Source organism: Humulus lupulus, chromosome 1, assembly GCF_963169125.1.
Source record: "Humulus lupulus chromosome 1, drHumLupu1.1, whole genome shotgun sequence".
NCBI lineage: Eukaryota > Viridiplantae > Streptophyta > Magnoliopsida > Rosales > Cannabaceae > Humulus > Humulus lupulus.
In genome coordinates this window covers 51,149,928-51,170,012 of record NC_084793.1, presented here as the reverse complement: position 1 = coordinate 51,170,012, position 20,085 = coordinate 51,149,928, and the positions used below count along the sequence as shown (strand labels likewise).

General features: G+C 38.3%; 1 protein-coding gene across 1 annotated transcript; it reads right to left on the bottom strand.

The window, feature by feature from the left end:
- Nucleotides 1–1,326: 1,326 nt before the first annotated feature.
- LOC133792282 (CSC1-like protein At4g02900) lies at nt 1,327–19,799 on the bottom strand. Its single transcript, XM_062230190.1, is given in 12 exon segments — nt 1,327–1,850; nt 2,887–3,099; nt 3,843–4,167; nt 4,872–5,117; nt 5,334–5,674; nt 5,975–6,055; nt 6,147–6,266; nt 6,602–6,703; nt 7,387–7,522; nt 18,163–18,312; nt 18,550–18,866; nt 19,529–19,799. Coding segments are annotated over 11 exon segments (2,247 nt in total). The 5' UTR covers nt 18,864–18,866; nt 19,529–19,799; the 3' UTR covers nt 1,327–1,631.
- Nucleotides 19,800–20,085: the final 286 nt, after the last annotated feature.

The window sequence follows — 20,085 nt, the reverse complement described above, 5'->3', positions numbered from 1 at the left end:
GGGCCTATAAATACAGAGCTCATGGCATCATTGAGGGGATTCGAATTCTGATTTTCCTAAGAGAGTATTTGTATCCTAACAGAAATATTGTATTCTTTTCATTTACACTGAAGAAACTCAGTTGACTCAGGTTCATCTGATCTTTAGTGTAGATCCATAAATCATAACTCTAAGTGGATTAGGCTATTACCAACACATTGGGGCTGAACCACTATAAAAATTGTCAGTGTCGTTTTTTCTCTTGAAGGTTTAGTGAAGTTTTGACGTCTACTCGTCGTTGGCCAAAACCGTGGTCAACAGTCCCATAATTTGGTCTTCACTTTCCATAGCCTGCAGTGGTTCTCTGATATTGATAATCTCGTGCTCCTGCTCCCTAATTCTTCTCAATAGCCCTAGTATGACTTTTTTGGATCTTTCACAAATTTCAGGGTCAACCCAATGAAAAAAATTACACCTACCTGCTAACTGGAAATTCAACAAAAAGAAAATGAAAAATGCAACAAAGAACCTGTGATCAAACAAACAAAAAATGAAAAAAAAAAATTAAGGTACAACGATCTTACCTTCATCTTCTAGCAAGCAATGAATCTTCTTCCAATATTAGCATCTGTCCATGACGTCCTCTGAACCCATAGTTCCCCACAGCGACAAGTGTTAGGACCCCTAGATTTTGAAAAATCTTTCTTCCTCCCAGAGTTACTGTGAGGGCTTATTCTTTGCCAATTGCTTTGAGGGCTTACGTGAGATGAAGAGGAAGCATCTCCCATTGTCAATTTCAAGCTACACCGTCGAAAATGGTTTGTGTTGACCCGAAGAAGAAAATAGTTTGTTTTTGAAGAAATGGGGTTCAGTTTTTTGAGTTTTCGGTTTTTATGTTTTAATTTTGTTTATTAGTTTTTGACAAAAAAAAACGGATTTATTCAAATCTGTGACACGTGTCTTTTTTTCCAACTTAACGGAGTGGTAGTGACATAATAGGCCAATTCATAACATTCAGTATTTAATCCGTCGAAAAAAAAGATGTGGTATATAAGTCTATAAAACCGAAAACATGTGGTATTTATGCCGCAAATACCCCAATAAACAAAGACCGATCCAATGATAAATAAATAAAAAGAGAACTACGCATTAGATTTGGCTCAGAAAATGCACATCCAATGGTTTGATTCAAATTCACTAGTACATGGATCTTTGAACACCCTGCTCAAGATGCAACTGAGGGCTGGGGCTATTAAACGTGGTATTGATACAACATAAAGCAGAGTTCAGTTACACGTATTGATACAAAATAAAGCAGAATTCAGTTACAATATTACGATAACTCAATTGGTAGTAAAGCATGTTTAAGTCACTATCCATAAAAGATATAATTCAATTGCTAGCAAAACATGTTCAGGTAACAATCAATAAGAGAAATTTAAGGAAGAAAAAACAATAGAGACAAGGGAACTAAAGTTTCTGGAAATTAGCCTATAAACTAAAAAGCAGACGCATCCCTCGTATCACTGTTCTCACAGTTAATCATGTTAATGAACAAAATGATAGAAGTATCTTCCATGTTTTAAAAAAGAAAAAATAAATAGAGACCTGTCATCTGATTATGATGACTATTGTCAGTGGTTAATACATATTCATACAACTTCAGAACTGGCATCGGAACCGTGTCTACTACCCCTACAAGATCTCCTTTTAGTAACCACAAGGGGGCTGCTCTCTTCTTCGTCAATGGCGACCGGTTTATCTAACTCTTCACCCTTGAAGACAGGATGTATGTAAGCATCCTTAAGATAGGCTCTCAAGTTGAGGTTTGGTTCTGTAGCCTTTTCAAGTGTATCCTTCACCATTGCTTCCTGTTATCAAATATCATGATCAGGTCTTCACAAATATTAACTGCTCGAGAAAAAGAAAAGACAAAAGATCACAAATGTAGTCCAAGCTCTATGAGACACTAAAAAGTCTTTCATTAGATTTAATTGTACTCCATAAGGATGCAAGATACAGTGATTCTTATTCTGAGAAGTGAAAACAATTCTTTGCTTTTAGGCTATGTTTGGTAGAAAGGAAGGAGAAGCAAAATGCTTGAGGAAAAAAGATAGGAAGGAATGGGAGGAAAGTGAGAAGACCAAAATCATCTTGGTAGGAGACAGAAGTGGAAGAAATTAAAGATTTTCTAGTTAACTGAACTCTCTACTATCCAAGAAGACAATTTCCTCTAAAATCACTTTAATTTGGAAATATTTAAAATTTGTTATTTAACTTTCATCCACTAATCTCCTTTCCAAAATTCATTCCTACTAAACAGCCATCCTTACCTCAACCCCGTCCAATAAATCTCTTACTCATCTCCTTCCCTTCACTTCTTCATGTTTGATGGGAAGGAGAAGCCTGAGAGAATAGATTCAGAGTATGGTTAATTGCTGGATAGAAGGATTTTAGGAAAGAATAAATTAGGTAATGAGTTTCTAAATTTTAGTTTGAGAATTTCACTTTGTCTAAATTGGGTTGGGTATAGGAGGGAAATGTATATTTTAGTGAGAAAATGATTGCTTCATAATATAAATAGAACATATCCTATTTGTCATACCAAACAAAAGATAGGATTTAAATCATCTCTCCTATCTCACAAACCGAACACAAGAGAAAGATACTCTTCCTATCTCATTTCTTTTCTAGATGGAGTCTCTCGTTTCTTTTTTATTTTATTTAATACCTACCAAACATAACCATAAAGTTGATTTTATGGATTATGTCCTCTTTAATGCTTCAATAGGTTAGTGAAGTAAGATGCATCTGAAACCATCATAAGAAATCCTGCAAACCAGTATCTAAAAATAACTAAATTTAACCTTAAAACTAGGCCATGTCTTTGGTACATCCATCACTAACCTGTAATGGAAATTTCATGAATGCAGTTTCAAAACGTCCCTTGCATAATCTATGGAACCAGATTGTCATAATTGGTTGTGCAATAAGCAATAACGTTGACTTTGCAACACCTTTCGTGCTGAACAATCCCATTAGAAGAAGTTGAGATATAATTAACCCAGTAATTACACGCTTATGAACGTGTGGCCAGAAGGCTGCCGCACTTTCATATTTCTGGTCATAAACGTTGATAATCTGACATTAAAAAATCAATACCACAATAAAAAAATAACAGTGGAAACTATATATGTATTGAACAACCTACTTTCTTAAAGCCTAGTAAAACAGCAAAAAGGTTTAATATGAAACTTTTACTTAAATTGCTGAGAATTGTGATACTAATCAATGCACAATTCTATTTCTATTCAGAACTAGAATAAGTCCATCTGCTCAAAGAAATGAATGCCATCAACAAGTACCCTCCAGCACCATGACCAGAAAAATAGAGTATCATCAAGTATTGAGGCAGGAACAGCTTTAATATCAAAGTGATCAATTTGTACATGACCTTTATTGCAATCAGTTATAAGAGCATCACTGAAATAGCAATGTGGTTATAATACCATAATTAAGGACAATTAATATCCCTATGGTGGAGTAAACCTAGTGTGCTGCCACTCAAACACTCTTTTCATTATGTACTGCTCGTCCATATTCGTTTTTTCATTTCGTGAGGAAAATCTTTTAAATACGTTCAAGTGACCTTTTAAACTTTGCAAGTGCCTGTCATCAATAGAAGTTAGGCAACTAGTGTTGTATTTCACTTAGAGATAATGCAAATTAACTTACAGTCCTATTTTCATAGCTTTGCATTTTTTTGTTCTCTCCTCAACCTCCTAATCTTATTCATGACACAGAAAATGGATATTTGTATACATATTTAAACCAAAAAACAAAACCTTTATAAGCTGGCATACCTGATGACGAAAAACCATGTATGAGAACGCAAAGAAGACCACAATAAAAGGAAGCAGTACGGGTGTAATAACAGAATACACAAGTCCTATCAAGAAATATAACTGTATCCTAGGTTCTGATGTAGCAAAGTCCAAGCAACCAGGATCCATTGCTTGCTCCCTGTCTTCCTCTGTCTAAACCAAAAATGTGTTCTTAAGGTGGAACATAACTAATGGAACCAATCTAAGGATCTCTGCAGCAACACCAGCCCATCCATCAACCATTACATAAGTCATGAAGAAAGTGGCTTTCATTGGGATGGACACCCCAACAGTTTTTGTGAATCTGTAAGGGCAGTAGAACTTTTCTGTTAGATCATTACTGATTATCAAACAGAAAAAAATCTTTGAATTCTAATGCAGGATAAATTGATGAACATGTCAATTGCCTAAAAGATATTGGTATTGTCTACCTTCATCTTAAAACAGGAAACAAGACAGAAACACTTGGATTCAAAGCAGATAAGATAGAGTGGTAAGTGTAGCGTAATACTACAGCCAGTGGCACACCATCTTAAACAGAACAAACAACAAATTTAGCTTATCACTATAGCCGCTGGCACATTATCTAAGCAGAACCAAGGAAACTTGCTAGATACAAAAAAACAAACAAAGTAAATTATATTAAGTTCACTGAAAACTTAATAATAATATTTTTCTTTTTAAGTTATAGATGATGATTCTAATCATTCATGTTGAGGGTAATTCTTGATCAATAATTGCAGCCATCAATTTTGGGAGTCCATTACTACTGATAAAAGTACTAGTTAATTCTGTTTTTCCTTATCCTTTTCCTTTTTTTTGTCCTTTGATAAGAAACAGTTAGTGGTTGCCTATTGTTAAATTAGCCCAGCAGGGGTTTGAATCCAGACCTCTTACACACAACACACATACCCAACCACTTGAGCTAGACAGTCTTTTCGTTTTTCTTATATAAAGTCTGCTTTATAACTGATAATCTATTGAAAGAAAAGAATTATGTAAAATTACTCTGTTGAGGGCTCATTAATGAATTTCTCAAACTGCTGAAATGCTGTGCCAGTAACAATGCTTCCAAGAAACACATTGACAAGTATGAACAAATGATACTTTTCAGCTGATCTCCTCTCCAGAGATGACAACGATGTAAAACCTTCTATTCTGGACATAGTCATGAGAATTGTTGGAAGTAGAATAAGAAATATCTTTAATACTATTCCCGGAAGAAACCCTTGGATAACAGACTTCACAACCTTCCTGCAACAATAATTTTAGCATCTGATACTTAAATCATTAAAGCATAACCAAAAAAGTCAACCCTTTTAATTTATTTTTTGCTACATGGAATTATCAGAAACCTTTAACTAATTTCAGTCGAATGACAAAGAAGCATGGTTAGATGTGACTAACTAAATTTGAACATAAAGAAAAATTAAAATTCAAAACAGAATGCAGAATGCAGAATGAACGCACTTCTCTATAAGCGGCTTCAAGAAAGGAAGGACCTTCATTATCCCCTCAATGTTGGCTAGAGACTGAACGAATGCTATCGGGATCATAAAAAAGAAAGTTAGGAGAAAAAGACAAATAGCCATGAGCAATCTTCGCACACTAAGTTCAACATATGGAATTGCAAGATTATCCCAAAAGACATCACGCGGCTGAGGAGCCCACTCTGTCAAACAGATTGTAGGATTACTCGACTGCTGAGTTTGAGCACAAACAGCTGCTCCCCATCGTGTTTTAAATGAAACAAATGCAGCAGGCACTGTAGCCGTAGGATCACTGGTAACCCTTTCTCTTTCTGCATTTTCCTGAATACATGCCATGCCATTTATACATCAATAACAAATAACTAGTATGTTCTTATAGATTTTTTTCTAATAAAAGTTGACACCAACATAACTATGCCAATATTGAGCAAAATTAAATGGCGATAGATTAGCTGCAAATAAGACTGCAAGAAGTATCCACATCAAATAATGCTATAGTATTAAAACAAAGAAGCTAAAAAGATTACACACTTTCCTTTATAACAAATTTATAAAGAAAAAGAAATAAAAGATAGCAAACAAAAAATTGTATTGTACTTGCCACACAAATACGACACTTACCTCTTGGTTTAACTTACCAATCTCAGCAGTATAATAGCCAATTGCATCCACTCTACTTCCCCAGAGGCCCCAGAAACCTGTCTATAGAACATCATGATATATTAGATGACAAAACTTTATAAAAAAAAGGATATAATTGCAATTCATATACATTTTAAACATCTAAGGAAACCTTTGTAGTGGGCTTCTTTGTAGGATGTCTCTCATGCTTATTTTGGTAATAGACAAGCCAATTCTGCAGACTCTTTTTCTTTGCAACCAACTTTGCAAGATTATTTGCGTTATACACAACCTGCAAATATTGGGAAATGAAAATTTACTATCTTTTGTGGTAAAACAGACAGACAAAAAAGAATAATGCTATATATCAGTAGCTTGGTACTGACGTCAACTCTGATGCTTACATTACTATCACACCTGTTTATTTTGAGAAGTCATGATTAATTACATATAACTACAATTGATACCCCTAGAGTAATTTTAGTATTTTACATTTGGAAAGGGCAATGGTATACATTTAAATTCTTCAACCGGTCACATAATTTACATGTCAAAATTAGAATCTGTGTTATTATTCCTTCACCAGTTAAACTACATGTAATTACAAATATGACAAAATTTACGTACATGATGCATAAGATAATGATCGGGATGATTTACACAGAAGAAATGCTCAACGTGCTCACTGACTGACTCATCAGGATCAGGAGGAACATTCTTCACAAGAACCTGGGAACAACAAGGAGCAAAAGTGTATAGGAATCACTTTCTGAGTAAAGGTGAAGTTGTCAATTACTGCTGGTAATAAAGCAAGAAACCCAGTTATATGCCTCTAATTTATTTTATTTATTTTTTTGGTAGAAATAAGAATGGAGAAGCATCAAGCTAGTAGAAAAGCATTCCGAGTAGGTGAACACCCAATAGCCCTGTTTGGATTAGCTTATTTGAAGCTGTTTTCAGCTTTTAGAATTAAAGAAGCAGATTATTTAGGCAAAAAATAAAAAGTCCCTTTTTAATTTAAAAATGTCTTTTTGGAGAAGCTAGGATTCTAACTTTTTTTAAAAGACCTTAGAAGCTATTTTCTAAATTAGAATTATTTTTATTATCATTAATTTACTCATAAAAGATCTTTTTTTTATTGATATCCAAACAATTTAAAAAGAGCTTTTATTAAAAAAAAAATGATCTTTATATAGTAGTTATCCAAACAGGTCAAAGCTCAGAAGCTTTAAAGTTAAGTAGATGGAGAGATTAGTTTCTTTTGTCCAATTAATAATCGCATGTCCACCAGACAAGAAGATATAATATAGTGAAAGGACCGAACACAGAGGGGAAAGAGTAAATAGTAGTAGAAGAAGAAGAAGTACAAAACAACAACAAATTACCATTATCAAAATTCAAAAATGACTAACCGTAAATTGATCTGGACGTCGATTTTCAGATGCTAAATATCGAAGCCTCATAGAAGCTATCGTCTTGTATTCATAATATAAAACATAGCATGTCCAATATGAGAAGACATACGACATTAACAAATGAGCCCAAAACCTGGTTTAAATTAGTTTTTCACAGTCAGACAGGGTGAACCTAAGCAGATTTAGTTTAGATCTAATGAAACATAAGATCATATCTCTATAAAACAATTGAGAAAGAGATAGTAAGAAAAACTTCATTTTATAAGACAAAGTTAAGATTCTCAGCTAATATATTGAATTACAATCAGGAAGCCCTGTTTGTCCTACCATGAATATACACTACACTGATACAGTATGTATGAATGAAATCCAATTATGCCTTTATATGACAGAAACACTAGGGACCAGTTTGAGTAAGTCTTTTAAAATGATAAAAACAGAATGAGATTTCTACAGAAGTCGAAAGTTGAAGTTCCTTGGGCCAACTTCAGATTTTAGTTGTGGGTTTGGCACAAATTATTCAATAATCATTTTTATTATTTTCTTTTACCAAATACTTTTTACTTTAACTTTTTATAAAGCTTAACCACACTAGCCTCAAAAGTATTATGAATTATCATATCAATCTGTATTCCAGCATTTGCTCTACTGCCAGAGGGTCGTGAAAGGCATCTCTGTCTTCCAGCATTTGCTCTACTGCCACTACTGGTGTAGTACCTCCTGCATAGTGGTTCAAGGCCGGAGGGTCGCGACCATACAACACCTTAAAAGGGGTGCATCCCAAAGCTGAATGAAACGTTGTATTGTACCAATATTCCGCCCAAGACAACCATTTGGCCCACACACGAGGCTTCTCTGATGCAAAACAGTGCAAGTAAGTTTCAAGACAATGGTTGACCACCTCCGTTTGGCCATCGGTTTGAGGGTGATAGGCCGTGCTATGCTTTAATTCCGTTCCTTGTAAGCGAAACAGTTCCGCCCAAAAATTGCTCAAGAAGACCCGGTCTCTGTTAGAAACTTTGGAGCGATGTATCCCATGCAACTTGACCACATGATGGATAAAATTTTCAGCAACTATCCGAGCATTGAAAGGATGTTTTAGGCCAATAAAGTGGCTGTATTTACTCAGCCTATCAACCACTACCAAGATCGTATCCACCCCTTCTGATTTGGGTAGACCTTCAATGAAGTCCATCGACAAATCCTTCCAAACACGCTCAAGCAGCAGCAATGGCTGCAACAAAACAGCTGGGACATTGCCATACTTTTGTTCCGTTGACAAATATCACACTGCCTCACAAACTCCACAACTGCTCGCTTCATACCAGGCCAATAAACATCTCCTTGCGTGATTCTCCCGAATGCCCCCCACTAGTGAACAATGGTAATCCCTCAAAAAATTGGGCAGCAAGGCGGAAGTAGCCGTTAGAACTAACCTGCCCTTATAGAGTAAGCGTCCATGCTCCACGGCAAATCTCGGAACCTCTTTCCCTTGTGCAAGGTCAGTTATTATGTGGCTAAACAAGGTGTCCTGCTGAACTTCTTGGGCGACCTTGTCCCAATCCAGCCAAGTGGTCGAAGACAAGGTAGCATATTCCACTTGGTTGACACGAGATAGGGCATCAGCAGCTCTATTACCTACTCCCGGCCGATATTGGATCTTGAAATCATAACCAAGGATTTTGACCAACCATTTTTGGTGCTCCTGCGAAACAAGTCGTTCAAGCAGAAACTTCAAGCTCTTTTGGTCTGTTCGCACTACAAACTTCCTCCCCAACAAGTAAGGGTGTCATTTAAGAATGGCAAGGACGATCGCCATGAGCTCCTTTTCATAAATGGACTTTAGCTGAGCACGAGGCTTTAGTGCCTGACTGAAATAAGCTAAGGGTCTCCCTTCTTGCATTAACACAGCCCCTATGCCATAGCCGGAGGCATTCATTTCGACTACAAACGTCTTGTCAAAATCCGGAAGAGCCAAAACTGGAACTGAAGTCAGCGCTGTCTTAAGGGCCAAAAATGAATCAGTAGCTGCCGTGGTCCACCTGAAACGATCTTGTTTGAGTTGATCTGTGAGAGGTCGAGCAATGGTGCCATATCCTGCCACAAACTTCCGGTATTACCCTGTAAGTCCCAAAAATCCTCTTAATTCCCTTAGCGTTTTAGGCAGCGGCCAGTCCACCATAGCCTGAATCTTAGAGGGATCAGCCGCAACTCCCTCTCCTGAGATGATATGCCCCAAGTATTCCAACTGAGTTTGAGCGAAACAACATTTTTTTAAGTTGGCATACAACCTGTGGTGGACCAAAGTTTGCAGAACCATGGCGAGGTGTTCTATGTGGGAGGTACAGTCCGGACTGTATTCGAGTATATCGTCGAAGAAAACTAGAACAAAACACCGTAGAAATGGCTTGATTCATGAGCGATTGAAAAGTAGCAGGAGCATTCATAAGACCGAAAGGCATGACAACAAACTTATAATGTCCCTCGTGAGTTCGAAAAGCCGTCTTGTGGATGTCCTCAGAGCTAACTCGAATTTGGTGATAACCTGAGCATAAATCTAGTTTTGAAAAAATCTTGGCCCCATGGAGTTCGTCCAAAAGCTCATCGATAACGGGAATGGGAAACTTGTCTACCACTGTCTCTTGGTTGAGTGCTCGGTAATCTACACAGAACCTCCAGCTACCATCCTTTTTAACCAATAAAATAGGGCTGGAATAAGGGCTGGTACTGGGGTGGATAATGCCAACAGCCAGCATCTCTCCAATCAGTCTTTTGATCTCGTCTTTTTGAATTTGAGGGTACCTATATGGGCGCACGCTAATGGGAGAGGTCCATGGCCGTAAGGGAATAGCATGATCGTGACTCCGATGTGGCGGTAACGTAGAAGGCAACTCAAACACTGAAGCAAACTGTTGTAGAAGTCCTGAGATCGGTGTTGTGATATCCTGCGTTGTTGCCAAAACCGTGGAACTACCCAGTTCCACCCAAACCCCTTGCTTCTCATGCTGTATATGTTTCATCATAGACTTGAGAGAAACGCGTGTTTTATGCAGCGATGGGTCACCCCGCAGCGTAAAGGCCTTGCCCCCAACATTCAACTTCATGATATGGTCTTTCCAGTGATGGTACGTACCTCCCAAAGTTTCAAGTCATTGTATACCCAATATCACGTCAGTACTTCCCAAGGGTAACGGCAGGAAATCATCAATGATTTCTAATTCCTGCAAGATCAAAGGGACCGACCGACACACTCCCTAACCCTTCACGGCTTGTCCAGCACCCATTTGTACACCATAAGCCTCAGTAATGGAGATGGGAAGCTGTAATTTCGAAGCTAATTCAGCAGTGATGAAATTGTGAGAAGCCCCGCTGTCAATGAGAACCACAACCTCATGGTCGTGAATACTGCCCAGCAGTTTCATGGTTTTTGGAGACGTTAAGCCCACGACGGAGTTCAAGGAGACCTCCACCAGTTGAGCCTCCATCGCTGTCGTCGCCGGAGTTCTCGTGGAAACGCCCAAAGTTTCATCAATGGGGTCGTCGACAGCTTCTTCGAGAGCCTCATCCTGTAGAATCACAATCTGCAACTCCGAAAACTTACACTCATACCCTCTACGCCATTTGCCATCACACTTAAAACACACTCCACGATCCTTCTGATCCTGGATCTCCGCCTCTGTAAGTCATCGGTAGGTGGCTGTGGGGGTCGTGGGCGATGTTGATTTTGGCAAAGACAAAGTCGACGAAGAAAAAGTTCCCTTCAGTCCATCCAGTTGCAAAGCGCTCAAGGGCCGAGTGGGACTTGGGCTCAGTCTGTTCGGCCCACCCCGATGGGCCCGCACTAAGACTTGGTTGGCTTCAATTGTTTCAGCCAATTCCATAGTTTGGATCAAGCCTTTTGGTTTGAGTATGCGTAAGGGGCCCTGGATATTCATTTTCAAGCCCTTCACGAAGGTAGACTCGAGCATGGAGTCCTCGACCGTTCCCAACGTCGAAGAGATGGCCTCAAACTGCCTCCGATAGTCCTGTACCATCGACATCTGGTGTAGGCCAAAGAGGCGATCATAGAGTGTGCCATCCCGAGCGGGGCAGAATCGCCTGATGAGCAAGGACTTAAGCTCAGTCAAGGTCACAATCGGCCTTTGCAGGTTTTCCCAGCGAAACCAATGGAGGGCCGCTCCTTCCAAACACATGACAGCAACTTCCAACTGCTCCGCCGCGGACAACTGCTGCAAGCCAAAGTACTATTTGACACGATACGTCCAGTCATCGGGTCAGCGCCGGAATATACCGGTAATTCGATCTTCCGAGCTCGAAATTCATGTCGACACCCCCCATCCCCTTTGCGCGAGGAAGATCCACCCGGCGGGGTCGAACTGGTAGATGGAGGATCGCCCAGCCCATCTCGATGGTCAGGACCAAACCGGCCCGCCGCGAGCTCGGATGCGATGAGTGCCTGTCCCTTGAGCACCATTTTAAGCTTCTCCATGATCACTGCCAGATTAAGAGTATGAGAGTTCAGTGTCCTGGAGAGAAGAGACATGTGCTTCGACCGACTCAACTTTGGAGTCCATCCTAGTGGAAGGCATGGACCACGATCCAAATGCTCTGATACCAATTGACGTGCACCGTACACCTGCGATAGTTAAAGCAATAGAACAGTAGCCAAATTTTACAGAAAGAAATGGCAGGGGAAGAGAATGTAGCAATTATTGATTAAATGGAAAATAGCTGAAGTACAATCCCACAGACTTTCGAGAGGCTGGGACACTCCTAGATGCTAGGACTCTCCTAGATGCTAGGACCAAAAGACTTAGCTCAAGCATACCCCTCTCTCTCACCACAACACCCTATTGCAGTCGACCATAACGCTCCACACAATTACAAAAGTGCCTTTAGCATCCCAAGGCAGACCAATTTAGCCTTGTGTTTTAGGCTTACCTCTCCTAGCATAGGTGAACCTGATATCAATCCTAACAGACACCTCAACCGATTCCATTATCAACAAAACCACCTCTGATGTCTCTTCCACATCCTTTGATCACCAAAACTCTCTCCAAATTACCATACACAAGCTGAATGGTCAGAACTTTCTGCAATGGTCTCAATCCGTCAAGATGTGCCTTCGAGGACGTGGACGCTTGGGATATCTCACTGGTTCTGTTCCTACTCCTCAGGCTGATGATCCCTCTTATGCTAAGTGGGAGTCCGAAAACTCTCTCATCAAGGCCTGGCTTATCAACTCAATGGAAGTGGACATTGGTAAGAATTATTTATTTCTTTCTAATGCTAAAGAAGTGTGGGACACTGTTCAGGAGGCTTTCTTGGACTTGGAAAATTCTGCCTAGGTTTCTGAACTCAAATCCCGACTTCGGGATCAACAACAAAATTCCCTTACAGTAACACAATACTATGGCATCCTTTATAATCTTTGGCAAGAAATAGATCTTTTTTATGTTCCTGAATGGAAATGTTCTGCTGATGCTTCTTTCTATAAAAAAAAATGCTTGATCGAGAGAGACTTTTTGACTTTCTCCATGGCCTTAATCGAGACCTTGATGAGGTGCGTAGACGTCTCTTAGGCAAGAATCATCTTCCCACCATCCGTGAGGCTTTTGCCGAGGTTCGAAGGGAGAAGAGCAGGAAGAGAGTCATGATGGGACCCCAAGTCGCTGCTGAAACTGATCAATCTGCTCTTGCTGTCTGGCGCATTAAGGATGGTGATGACCCTCGTGGAAATCGACGTGAACGTCCATGGTGTTCCCACTGCAACAAGGTTGGTCATACCAAGGAAAAATGTTGGCAAATCTATGGTAAACCAGCTGATTGGAAGCCTCGTCCCTCAAATCGTCCCAACTCTGACAGTCAAGCCTTGGTTGCTGCTCCACCAGAGTTTTTTCCATTCACTCCAGCTCAGATTACTCAGCTCCATCAGCTTCTAAGCATTGCTCCTGCTGTCCTTGCAGTTGATCCTTCGTCCTCCTCCAATCCAAGTACTTCCGCTGCCTTTAATGTTCAAAATACTGTCTGGATTGTGGACTCAGGGGCCTCGGATCACATGACTGGTCAGCCCAATCAGTTCACTACTTATACCCCTTGTCCAGGTACCTAAAAAATTAAAATTACTGATGGTTCCCTTTCTTCTGTGGCTGGTAAAGGAACTATACAATTATCACCTTCTCTTCTTGTTCTTCGAGATGTTCTCCATATTCCTAATCTCTCTTGTAATCTTCTTTCTGTCAGTAAAATTACTCATGGCCAGCAATGTTTTGCTTCTTTCTCACCACTTTATTGTACTTTTCAGGATATGTCCTCGAGGAAGACGATTGGGAATGCGAAGGCATGTAGTGGGCTGTATTACCTTGATCCGCTTCCTCCTGCTCAAGTCAATAAAGCTCTTGTTTCTGGTTGTATTTCTTCTAGTGACAATGATATTATGAGGTGGCATTAGAGGTTAGGCCACCCTAGTTTTTCATATTTAAAGTACTTATTTTCTAAGTCGTTTCGAAATAAAAACTTAAGCTTATTTCAATGAGAAATTTGTCAATTGGCCAAACACACACATGTTGTTTTTTATTCTATACCCTACAAATCCACCCAACCATTTACTCTTATTCATAGTGATATATGGGGACCATCTCAAATAGCAAATACTACAAATACTAGATGGTTTATTACTTTCATTGAGATCACACACGTGTTAGTTGGGTGTTTCTCCTTAAAAATAAATCTGATGCTGCCATGACATTCAAAAAATTTCACTCTATGATAAAAACTCAATTCAATGCAAATCTACAAGTCTTGCACACAGATAATAGAACTGAATATTTTAATTCAATCTTGGGTTATTATCTATCTCATGGTATTGTGCATAAAAGCTCGTGTGCATGCACAACTCAACAAAATGGGATTGTTGAACGCAAAAAAATGTATCTTTTGGAAATTGCTAGAGCCCTAATGTTTACAAATTTTGTCCCAAAACATTTCTGGGGTGAGGCTATTCTTTCAGCCGTATATCTCATCAATAGAATGCCCTCTCGAGTGTTAAAATATAGCACTCCTCTCTCAGTGCTTCTTAAAAAATATCCATATACACCACTTGTTCCAATCTTCCCTTAAAAACGGTTTGATGTATCTCTTATGTTCATGTTCTTGGTCCTAATCGTTCTAAGTCTGATCCCCGAGCTCTAAAATGTGTTTATTTGGGATACTCTTCTACCAAAAAAGGGTACAAGTGCTACCACCCTTCTACTCGACGTATGTACGTCTCCTTAGATCTTACATTCAATGAAGAGCAACCTTTTTATCCCAACTATTCACTTCAGGGAGGGACTGTAAGTAATGTTTCTAGTTGGGATACTTGTCTTCCTAAGACTACTCTTGAATTCTCTTCTGAGCAACAACCTCAGCCGTCACAACCTCAGTCACCCAAAACTAAGGAACTCCTAGTTTACTCTCGGCAACCAAGAAATCATCAAGTAATACAGTCAACTACTGCTCCAACATCTCATGACTCTGACTCACAGACCAATCCCGATGTAAGTAATTCTCCTCTTAACCCTATTGTACCTACTGATAGTTCTAATGTTGAGTCTTCCAGTATGGTAGAATCTGAGTCTGAGTTTCCAATTGCCAAAAGGAAAGGAGATAGAAGTTGTACTCAACATCCAATGTCAAGATATGGCTGCTATAGTAGACTAAATCCTCACAATAAAGCTTTTTTAGCAAAAGTCAGCAAGTAGTGATTCCCAAGACTATTACCGAGGCTCTCACACAAGAAGACTGGAAGAAAGCAGTGTATGAGGAAATTGGGGCACTAGAAGCCAACATCACATGGGAAATAATCAAAGGTCCTCGAGACAAACATGTGGTGGGGTGTAAGTGGGTCTTTCCAGTCAAACACAAGGCAGATGGAACAATAGACCGGTACAAAGCAAGACTTGTTGCAAAAGTGTTCACTCAGACATATGGGGTGGACTATAATGAGACATTTGCTCCAATTGCCAAGTTAAATACAGTATGGGTTTTATTATCTATTGCTGCCAATCTTGATTGGCCCTTACAACAACTTGACATTAAAAACGTTTTTCTCAATGGACATTTGGAAGAAGAGGTTTTCATGAAGATTCCTCCGGGGTTCGAAGGAAGATATGGAACAGATAATGTCTGTCACTTGAAAAAGTCACTCTGTGGCCTAAAGCAATCTCCAAGGGCGTGGTTTGAAAGATTTAATCAGGTGATAAGAAAGCATGGATATAAACAGGCTCAATCAGATCATACCCTGTTTTTCAAACACACACAAGAGGAGAAGGTAACTATCCTCATTGTCTATGTTGATGATATGATAAAAACAGGTGATGATTATGAAAAGCAAGGAAGACTCAAGGGAGTGCTAGCCCAGGAATTTGAAGTTAAAGATCTTGGGCCAATGAAGTACTTTCTCGGAATGGAGGTTGCAAGAACAAAACAAGGTATTTCAGTATCTCAAAGGAAATATATTCTGGATCTTCTGAAAGAAACTAGAATGAGTGGCTGTAAACCAGTTGCAACACTGATTGAACAAGGAGGCAAGTACAAAAAGGAAAAAGGGAAGACAGTTGACAAAGGTATGTATCAGCAGCTAGTGGGCAAACTGATCTATCTATCTCACACAAGACCTGATATTGCATTTGCTGTAAGCTTGGTTAGTCAATACATGCACAATCCTTTAGAAGAACACTTGGAAGTTGTGTATAGTCTTGCGCTATCTAAAGAAAACACCAGAGACTGGGTTATTGTTTAAGAAAAATGAAGAACGAGGTGTTGAGGCCTTCACAGATGCGGATTAAGCAGGATCAGTTGAGGATAGAAGACCAACAACTGGTTATTGCACTAAAGTTTTGGAGAACTTGCTTACTTGGAGGAGTAAGAAACAACCAATGGTAGCTCGAAGTAATGTTGAAGCAGAACTTAGAGCTCCTGCTCAAGGAGTATGTGAATTAATCTGGATTAAACGCATACTCGAGGAACTAAAACTTCAAAGGACTACTCTATTGAAGTTGTATAGTGATAGTAAATCAACCATTAGCATCGCACATAATCCAGTTCATCACGACAGAACTAAACATGTTGAAGTGGATAGACACTTTATCAAAGAAAACATTGATGAAAATGAATTATGTGTTGTCTACATTCCCAGCAAGCACCAACATGCAGATATACTTACTAAAGGTTTGTCTAAAGAAAGTTTCAATGAGTTAGTGTGCAAGCTAGGCATGTGGAATCTCTATGCACCAACTTGAGGGAGGGTGTAGGAAATATTATTCGGTATCCCATTTAGAATGGGAAACCTAGCTGTATATTTTGTATAGTTTTCATATTTAGATTATTGTAGGCTTATTTTGTTACTCTATTCTTTGTTGTAATTATGCTAGGATATTCGGTATTAACTACCAAATATCTTCTCATTCTCTGTATAGTGCCTATTTAAAGGCATAACTCTAATTCAATAAAATATAGAAGCATTATTTCCACAACAAGGTACCCTATGCTAAATGTGTGGGGAGTCTCATGTATGCTATGGTCTCAACTAGACCTGATTTAGCTCAAGCTATGAATGTTGTGAGTAAGTACATGGCAAAGCCTGGTGAAGAACACTGGACAACAACTAAATGGATACTAAGATACCTAAAAGGAACTCAGAATGTTGGACTTGTATTTGGAAAAGAATGAATGACACAGGAAGAGGTTACTGGTTTTGTGGACTCTGATTATGCAGGGAATATAGACACGTGAAAATCTACAACTGGGTATGTATTTACTGTCCTAGGGAGTTGTGTGTGCTGGAAGTCTAATCTACAGAAGGTTGTGGCTTTATCTTCAACAGAGGCAGAGTATATGGCAGCTACAGAGGCTATGAAAGAAGTTATTGGGCTAAGAGGTTTCAGAAATGAATTGGGATTAAATTCAGAAGATATATCTATCTATTGTGATAGTCAAAGTGCTTTGCATCTCATGAAAAAACCCATGTTTCATGAGAGGTCAAAACACATTGACACCAAGTTACATTTTATAAGAGAAGTCATTGCTAGGAAGGAAGTTCAAACTAAAAAGATAACCACAGATGAGAATCCAGCTGATATGTTGACTAAGGTGGTTACTCAAGCCAAGTTTAAACATTGTTTAGGCTTGATTCATGTTGAAGAATGTTAGAAATACCTCAAGCAGTGAGGTACATTATTGGAATTGTTGCAGATTTCAGTTTCCACCATCCTACTTCTTTATGTTCCGGATTACAAGCAACTCAATTAAGGTGGAAATTTGTTATGTAATTGAGTCACTTGTACATGTGGCCTAAGTTTATTGGTGACCGTTAAGTTAGTTGGGAAGTACTATGTGCATCTAAGCTAATATGAGGTTTATGTACTCCGTCATACATATGGTGTATCATCACTTAGTTTTTCTTGTATAGAGTTTAGAGACTTTTCATTCTTTGTATTCAAGAACTCTTGTAATCTGGTATTAGTTCAAGTGGAGTAAAGGCAGCTAGCTGAGTTTGTTCCCCGTGGAGTAGGCCAAAGACACATTGTCTTTGTGTTCAAACCACGTAATTGAGTTGTGTTCTTTATTGCTTTCATTAGCTTGTGATCTTTGCTATCATTGCTTTCAAACCACATTGTCTTGTTTAGTGTGATTCAACTCAAATCACAACAAGAAAAATAAATCTAGACTGTTGCATACAATGTTAGAGGTACAATAATAAATTTTGTTGTAAATATATATAGATAGATGTACCTGTTTGATCCGGATGGAACGTTAGATATTGAAAGTTTGTCAATGTTGCTGAAAGTTAAATCCTTTATTCTTTCCAATGTATTACCCGTCCAATTCACAGGCACCAAAACGACAAAAGCAAGCAAGGATATGGGGATGAAAATTTTTAGGCTGCACTATGAAAATTTTCAAGCAAAGTTGTTAGACTAATAGGTGACTTATATGCTAGCAAATATGTTGTCATTGGTCATATAAAAGATAAGTGAAAAAAATCATCTTAGGTCTACTTTTGATAAATCAGCACTAAAAAGCAAGGCAATGCAGTACGCATAAATCAGTCCTCAACGGCACATACAAAAAACAAAACACACACACACACTTTTACATTGTTCCTACATCTGAACTTACCCAAGTAGATAAATCCGCATGAACGCAGTAGAATCAAGTCCAGCATGCTCTGTAAGCTCAGGTTCGGGCATGTTCAATGCTGCAGGCATCCAATTTAAGAACTTTATGTATGTGTTGAAATCCAAATTGACAACATTCTTGACAAGTCCTCCAGATTTTGTTGGGCTTCCTCTAATTCCCTTGAGATACCACTTAGGGAAGTATACTCTATCATTGATTGGTTGAAGCCTAAGGAGAGCAAAAGCAACAAGGAACGAAAATGCAGATAAGATATTGATAGCTGCTGACATACCAATATCTTGAAGAGAGGCCATCTCCTGATATACAATTAGAAACCAAAGTTATATATAGCTCATCAGTCTTGTCCCAAAATTGGTACATGCTATCTCACTAAGCAGAGTTTACCTTTGAGGATTTATATATAAATATTATAAACATATTGACTGCTGTCTAACAAAGACTAAGGATTCTCCTAGGGTGCAAAATTTAGTATTATTCCAGTTCACAAAAGTAAAAATAACTCAGCTATGGCTTATAACCTCACTGCTAGACCTTATAAGAGCTCAAAATTAACCCACACTACGATTCAAGAAAGTGAACACGCATAATTCTATCATCCATTGGAAAAATACAAGTGACAATGCCATTGAACTGAATTATATTCACCAACTCTGGAATTTGTGGAAATGTAAATTAATTTCGGATTTGGGAACGAAAAACGGGTTCGATGTAAATTACTCTCGAATTAAACCTCCGGTTTGAAAGTTAATATAAATAAATAAAGCAAGAGGGATCATACAAGGTCAAGGAAGAGGGAAACTCATCAAAGATCTTCAACCCATTTCATCGTACTCTAAAACTAATCCAATATAAAATAGCTTGAATAAATCAAAATTCTGAATTCCCCCATAACGAAAAGTAAATTTCATGGGAAAAAAAAAAGAGCGCGAAATGGAAGATAGTGAATCGAAAAACAGACCTATGGCCCGGGTGAGGCGACTCTGGAATCTGAGAAAGTGAATATAGGTGAAGATGGAGGTTAGGAAAGATAAGAACTAAAAGAGTGATCGCCATTGAAGTTTCTATTGTCAAAATTTCCGGACTGAGAGGCACATCCATGGCGGCAACAAGCTCGGAGGCGTGTTTGGTCTGGCTGCACTGGCGCTTATAAACGTTTCGGTAATATATTGAATATGTTTATGACTAAATTAACCTTTTCATATTTTTATTTGGTAATTAATGTCAAAAGTATGGAATGGTTTGAAAAATTTGTGAATTATTACCCATTTTTTTTAAAGAAAAGTTGTTAGAGTATTTTTTTTACATAGTATCTCTTTTATGTGTAGATAACAAAAATTAACAGTAATTTATTTTTTTAGTTAACTTCAGATAATATTTTTATATTTCACCGAATATTCTTATATTTTACTATAAATAGTAAATTATAAACATAATTTAAAATTAAATCAAATTAAATATATAAATAATTAAATAAATTAAAATAAGATATTTTTGAGATTTTTACAATGACAATTA